Here is a 7673-nt window from a genome sequence, read left to right on the forward strand (position 1 = left end):
CTTATCTTGCTGGGATCCTATGACCCCAGCTGACTTCCTGCCCTTTGGGCAGGGGGCTGGACTCGATGATCTCCCGAGGTCCCTTCCAGCCCTAAAAAAAAAAAAAGAAAAAAAAAAAATAACCACTATTTAGTAATAGTGCAAGGGATTTTAAGCTACTGACATAAATAAACCTTTTTGTTTGTTTTGCATTTCTCTCTCTCAAGTGCGCACACACACACGTGCACCCACCCACACACACACATACCCCTCCTGCCTGCTCCAGCCCTTGATGAGGAAGGTGGTGACCGCCTTATTCCCACATGTGCCACTCCCTTGCCCACAACCTCCTACGCACAGTCCTGTGCTGTCACCTTTGGTGAGCAGGGCAGACCCGGATGTGGACAGCAGTGCCGGGCATATTTGGAGCCCCAAAGCATGCCACTGCCTCAGCACTGGCAGGCCCTGTGGAGCTGAGCTCCTGCAGCTGCTGGGAAGAAGCCATTTTTTTTAAAGGTGCCCAGTAGAGCAGAATATCCCTCATGCGGTGCCTTACCCTGCCCACATGCAGGCCAATGTCTCTGTAGAGTTTCTTATCCTTTTGTACTTATTTTGTGCCAGTGGCAGTTAATTACATGTTGGCCCCAAATCCACAGGTCTTTACTGAGTCAAATTAATGGTTTGATTGAATGCAGATTACATGGGAGTGCATGATTTTGGCCACCAGTGCAAGGAATGCCTGTACTGCTAAAGCAAGAGTTGCTTCCACAACTGTCTAAAGTAAAACATGGGCAGCTTGACACTAACTGGTGATCTAAAGCTCCATCAACCTAAGTCTGAGCTGCTGCATTATTTGAAAGGGGCAACATGTTGCAATAAGTATTTTTTTGTCAGTATGGCCAAATTTAGCTGGGGGCAATCTGCAGGCCAAATTGGACTGCATGGACTGGTACTGCATTCCAGATCTGGCATCATGTGTAGCATAGTCCCGCTCTAGCCACTCACATGCTGCATGGCCTCAGATCCACCACTGCTGTGTGGCTGTTTTTCATGACCCCAGACCTGCTGCCACAGAGCTGTTCTTCATGGCCCTGAAGCCAGAGTTGCCACCACCACAGGGCTGTGCAGCCCCATTGCACAACCCCAGAGCTGTTGCTGCTGCAGGACTGTGCTGCATGACCCCAGAGTAAACGTTCCTGCCTGAGGTAGGGGTTTGGAGTAGATGACCCCTGGAGGTCTCTCCTAGCCTTGCTTCTCTGTAATTTTATGATCTTCCTCTCAAACTCCCCAAAGGTTATAGCTGTCATGAGCCCATAGCACTCTTCTCTCCCTCTCCCCAGTCTTGTTGTTGGGAAAATAGGCTTGAACAGTTTTGCCATGAGACTGATGAGTTCCTTTGGTTTTTATAACAAATCTTGAAAAATGAAGCTCTGTGATACTTAGTTCAGCTCTTGCAAATTCTCCTATGTAATGATTTTCCTGATTGAGCCTATAAAGATAACGAGCAGATTCTCTTCATGCACTCAGTATGGAGGATTTTAAAACTAAGATCAGTTTTCTTTCATTGGGTGCACAACTCAAAACTATAATATATATGTAAATTATACCTGTCAAAATAAAGTAGGGCAATTACAATGGGTCGGACACAGAAACATACTGATCTGGGGTTCTCATGATTCATTTTGCTTGCTTCTCTTTTATAAAGGTGTTTGATGGTCCAAACAGTGAAGCCCCAATTCTTGGAAAACTCTGTGGCAGTCAGCATCCTACTCCCATCACCACCACCCAGAATATTATGTTTGTTCGACTGCGCTCTGACAGCAGCCACCAGCACAGGGGTTTCAGCGCTTACTTTTCTGAAGGCAAGTACCTCAGTGACATAAACACCCTTTCACGTGACCACAATCAGTCTTTACTGCATTCACTATCTCAGCACTCCTTATATTCAGCATTGTTTCTATGTATGCGGAGTTCTCTCATGCTGTTTTAAATGGACATTTTCAAAAGACCATTTAAGAATTATAACTACATCTATTACAGTGAGGACCTCAAACCCATTCCAGATACTTTACAAGAGCTGTAAGGGCCTAAATAGGTTACCTGCTCTGGGTAGATCTATACTCTTGTGTCAGTGGGTGCATCTGCATGTGCACTCTAATTAGCTCCACAATAAAGCATCACTGTCTACATGTGTGCTGGTATTAGGGCACAGGAAATTAATTAACTCCACCTAGCTGGGTGGGGCATGAGGGTGCTAAAGTGCAGGGGCTGCCTGCCACCTAGCCACACAGCTCCATACTCTAGCACCCTCATGCTTAAGCCAGCCCCTCCACTGCCGAAATCTACCACTCAGAGCTTGGGGCTGACCCCTTCATGCCCTCTGCGAGTTCAAAGCTGCTCTGCCCAAACTGCTGCTGTCCCAGGTGCATATGTATACACTGCATCTAGGACCAGTGTCCTCTGGCTCAGACAGCAACAGAATTCATTGCATCATGTTAATTGCACATGTATATGCACCCGGTGTGGCACAACAGTGACCTCTGGAGCAGAGGCTGCCCCCACAGCTCCAAACCTAAAAATACACTGGTGAGGCCCTGCACAGCCCCTCAAGCCACCTCACCACCACAGTTCTGGGAAGTGTATGAGTAAGAGCAGACTGGTGAGGCATTCTCAGGAGTAGCCCTACTGGGGCACCCTACTGCCAAAGAATAGACATGCCCTAAAAAGTCTGGATGCAGGCTCAAGAGGAAACCTTTGGTATGGACACTTCAGAGACAACTTCAAGATTAATTAGTTGCAAGCCTTGGTGCAGCAGAGGCATTGAGGATGAAAAATCTGTGCAGCAAAGATGCTGGGCAGCATTCATAGTGCCATTTCAGTTTTTCTGGGAGCATCTTCATCCCTCAGTGTAGAACAGAAGAAGCCAAGATAATTTAAAATCACTTAAGTCCCTTGGTTCTCAAGACCTCCATTTCATGAGGCTCCTTTTAAGAGAATTTCACTGTATTGTACATTTTCATTTGTTATCATTATAAAAAACCTTTAAAATCTATTACCATTTTAATTTTTCCCTTACAAATTAGAGATGGATTAGACTTTAAGTCACATTCTTCTTCTAAGACAAATTGTTCCCCTACGATACTCATTATAAGAGATCAGAAACAAGACAAAGCTTATAATTTTTGTGATTTTTAAAAAAAATTATTATACAATTTCTCCCAGTAAGAAGGTACAATTACTTTCTGCATATAAAATTGTTTAGTACTTCATGACCATAACATTTTCCTTGTAGCCCCATTGTTCTATACTGCTAAATTTCAAAGCAATTTTACTAGTAAGTAGTTGGCAAATAACATGTCATTTGAGGACAGAACTTTTTTGGATATAGGGTATGGATTACAAATACAAATGCAAATATATCTATGCACAGAAAATTCAGTAACTTTGCTGAGGAAACCTTGATATTAGGAGTGAAAACTCTAGCTGTAATTCTGCCTGCACTGAAATTTTTACTTCAGTAGGACTAGGCTTTTACCCCAAGAACAAATAAAACTGGGTTAAATGTTAAAGGCAAGAAAACTCAGAGGTTCTAGATCATCTCCTTGAAAACTCTAAGTTTTTGCAAGTTGCTGCATACTGACAGCTGACATAAAATTTATAGTTTCAGTAGAGGGAGTGAGAGGCAGTAATTATCAGTACTTCTCCAGGCTCTGACACAAATCCATCAATTGTTTATTCTCCAAGCTCTCAACAGTAAGAGTTGTAAAAGGGCAGTCTAGAACATGGTGTAAGGGACTAAGGATTACATCCACAAAAAAACTTAGAGGATTTAAGTCTCTCTTGAATGCTATAGTAGGAATTTAAGTTAAAAAATTAGATCAGCTGCCATCTGTCCTCAAGGCATCTATAACCTGTCAACCAAAGTCTTGCCAAGTCCTGGCAATACTGAGAGCTTTGGTGTTTGTATCTACAGATTCCCTCCCCTACCTCCCCTTGTTAGGTAGATGCTCTCAGACCACACATCACAGGATCAGGTTCTGCATAAAACACTATTATTGCCCTTTCAGATGCTGGAGACCCAGGTCAATTCCTTCCTTTGTCTGAGAGAAATTTGCATTTCCCACCTCCCAAGCAGATACCCTAGCTACAGGGTCATGGGCTATTCTAGTCTGCATGGCTCTCAGTTCCTTCATTCCCCAGGAATGCTATAACCTGGTGCTTAGAGCAGTTACCTTGACTGTAGAATATGCAGGCTCAAATCCTATGTGGTACTGAACTGCTGGATAAAATGCTTTCTGATGCCACCCCTGGCTGCTGCCACTGTGCTTTCTGAGATGTGATTGGGCTTCTAAGGGTCATTCTTGAAGAAGATTCAGAGTTGAGAATCCCAGTCAGAGTTGCAAGCTTCCCTGAAGCCCAGAGTTAGGTACCTACATTTCTAAAACATGTGGGACTTAAGGTATAGCCATGGCCTTGGGGTTTCCTATTGGATAGGTTAGGCAGCTCTGCTCAGAGGGCTTTTATTGAGGGTAGAGGCTTTTCCCATTTATAGGTGCTCAGCTCGCCCCATGTGTAAGGAGTCTGAGTGTCTAACTCAGGACTGCTAGGTTGCAAAGCACCTAGACGTTTAACACAAAAGCTTAGCATTGTGATCCCAAAGTCCTTCTGTGGATCTGGCACTTAGTCCATGTGCTTATGTACATGGTGCAGCAGAGGCATTGAGGATGAAAAATTATGTACATGTACAAGATTCATGCAGTGCAGGTCTAGTGGATCCAGCTGCACAAGAGGATTCTGCCCATTCAGTGCAGAAAGCTGCTGGAATAGCTCCTATACTATCTGCCATCCCAACTTCCATTGTAGGCATGTGGTGTTTGGGGCTCCCCTGAATCAGGGTTAGCCAGGGACCCCAGAATTGCCCTTTTGGACTGATAGATGGTAGCTCATAGGTAAGTGCAGGTACAATTGTTATGGATTATACTGTCAGGGTCACCATGATGAAGTGAAAGGGTAACTGTGGCTGGGGTTCTGATTCATGGACCTTGTTTTCTAACAAATTAAGTCTCTCCCTCTTTAGATATCTTAATATTGAATCCCTGGAACAGTCAACACCTGAGCATGATATCTTCCTATTCATTTATTTTTTGTACTTGCTACAACAGACACCTAATAGATGCATTGTACATGTGTCTGAGTGTGTGTTTTATTCTAAAGCATGTGGAAGATTCATAGAGACAGATTCAGTTGGTGCAGCAATTTCCTCTCCTCTGTATCCTGCCAACTATCCAAACAATCAGAACTGCAGCTGGATTATTCGAGCCCAGGAGCCATGTAAGTAAAAACTTTTCTGTGGGAAAGTTTTAGCTGGATGACTAACATCCTCATCTCCTTTTGGTTAATAATGTAAAATTCCTCCTTTTCTTCTCTGGGAAGTCCTGCATCCTGGTAGGTTGGAGAGAATGAGGATCTTTTAATCTGTCAGAAACCAAGTTTGGCATAGAAAAAGATTCAGGGCATAATAAAAAAAATAGTGTACAACATTATCATCTTGGATGATTTAAGGACTGAACTACCAACTATGACTGAGTATGATGTGCAGCCAGAGTTGCTGTGAGAAAATCCATGGACTAGCTAGTAACTTGCCTTGTCATGGACTTTTAGTTGAAATGTGCTAAATACAGGATTTTCCTATTACAAGCCTCCCTCCACAGATGAATAATGAGAAGTGAAGAGGGAGAGTGGGGTTTTACTAAGAAGTTTAAATGCAACTAGATGTGAGGAAAAATAAATACACACATCACATATAGAATCAGAAAAATTGGCTGGAAGGGACCTCAAAAGGTCATTTAGTTTAACCCTGGTTCAGCAATTCTAGACATGCTTGTCTAACCTGCACCTAAAAACTTCCAGTGATGAAGATTCCACAGCCTTCCTGAGTAATCTTTTTGAGTGCTTAACCACCCTTAAAAGGGCATTTTTTTACCAGTAAGTAATTTAAATCTCCCTTGCTGCCCTGTGGTCCGAGTACTTCTTGTCCTGTCCCGTGTGCATACAGAACAGTTGATTTATCATTTTCATCATAACAGCCTTTTGTTTCTATTGTTAAATACCTCTTCTATCTCCCCTAAGCTAAACAATCTCTGTTTTCAGACTGCTAGTGCTCACCAGTTTTCTTAAATTTAGGCTCAGGTTTATAATGATTACTATTTAAAAACTAACAATTGCCAATGGTTGTTATGGCAGGAGGTTTGGTGCTTTTGCCACTTTAAGAATAAGCAGATTGGGGCTGAAGTGGCTTGCAGGTATGGCCTGAGTTGATTTCAGTCATCTGATCCAGGAGGAGGATTGGACTTAGGGAGGATATAAACCCAGGCCCTGAGATGAGCCAGCAGTAACAGCTTGGAGCTTGCTGAGAGAACACCACCTCAGCAAGGTGGCTGCAACCCCAGAAGGTCAATGTGGAGGGTAACACCTAAAGCAGTCTGGAGGTTTGGGGTGGAAGTAAGGGTAGGAGGACATTTCTAGGGACCCACTGAGTGGTCTGTAGCCCAGATTGAGGGGCTGAGAGTGACGGACCATCAAGGGTCCAGGAGTCACAGAGGAGGGGCTAAATGGAAGAGAACATCAATGAGGATGCCATGTGCAAGTTATGGGGCATGGTGTAGGATGCATTGGAGCTATGCAATTAGTCCATAAGGCAGAGACCATGGTACACCTAGTGGTTATTTGAGAGATCAATTTAGGAAGCCCTGGGGCAACTTTCCTCATATAAAAGAAAAAAAGACATCAAGGTGTGGCAGGAAGCTAAAGGGGTTATTGTCCCAGAAAGTGAGTGTCACAGTGGGGTGCTCCATGCCTGAGAGAGGACAGAAGGTGAGCTGTCAGTCACCAGGGCAGCTCAGGTGCGGTTTGACAGAGCTGCCAATCAGCAGGGCAGCACAGCTGCTGGTTGCTAGGGCAACCAGCCGGTCGGGTGACCGGAAGGGGGCACGGCCAGGCCTTTTATAACAACTCAGGCCTGTGCCCAGGAGCAGTTCCCTTCTGACTGCCGCAGGAGCAGGAGCTCTGCAGCAGAGCTGAGCAGCCTGGGCTGGTGGTTGCGGCTTTACCACGTGGACCGGCTGCGATGATGCTGGGAACGAGAACACCCTAAAGGGAGGAAGGGTTGAGAGCCCTGGTGAGGGCTTGGTGTTATGAGCAGGAGGCTCTGTTGTTTATGTTGTAGCCAGGTGGCTTGAGTTTTGGTTACAGTTTACACCAGAGGACCGGGTGAGGCTGTAGGGGAGTGAGGAGGCCTCAGTGGGGCTCCCCAACAGCTTGGGGGTTCCTGGTGCCCAGTAGGGGCACAGTGCCAGCGGGGCACTATTGTCTGTGCCGGAGAGGCACAGTATTGCGCCGGGGAGGTGCGGTGTGTGGGGTTGCAGACCCCAGCGCATAAGGGCAGTGTTTTGCCCAGTGGGGCAACCAACTCAGAGAAGGGGTCAAGGGGACAGGCACGGCGGCGGTCACCTGGGCCCCTAGCATGCGGAGCGCAGTATTGGCCCCAAAGAGGGCAAGGCCCCAGAGTGGGGCGGAGAGAGAGCACGAGGAGTGCGGTATTGGCCCCAGAGGGGGCAAGGCCCAGAACAGGGTGGCAGCGTTGAGCCAGGCCCACGGGGAGCCGGTAACAGGGCGGCGGCTTTGAGCCAGGCCCA

General features: G+C 45.8%; 1 protein-coding gene across 1 annotated transcript in view; it reads left to right on the plus strand.

Annotated features, from left to right (window-relative positions):
• The window catches only part of CUBN (cubilin), a 251865-nt gene that overhangs the window by 142559 nt on the left and 101633 nt on the right, over positions 1 to 7673 (plus strand). Inside the window, exons 32-33 of the mRNA XM_019532506.1 lie at positions 1685 to 1841; positions 5194 to 5310. Of these exons, the coding sequence (XP_019388051.1) occupies positions 1685 to 1841; positions 5194 to 5310 (274 nt within the window). The remainder of the gene's footprint in view (positions 1 to 1684; positions 1842 to 5193; positions 5311 to 7673) is intronic.

This window comes from Crocodylus porosus, unplaced genomic scaffold, assembly GCF_001723895.1.
Source record: "Crocodylus porosus isolate Cpor-Errol unplaced genomic scaffold, CroPor_comp1, whole genome shotgun sequence".
Taxonomy (NCBI): Eukaryota; Metazoa; Chordata; order Crocodylia; family Crocodylidae; genus Crocodylus; species Crocodylus porosus.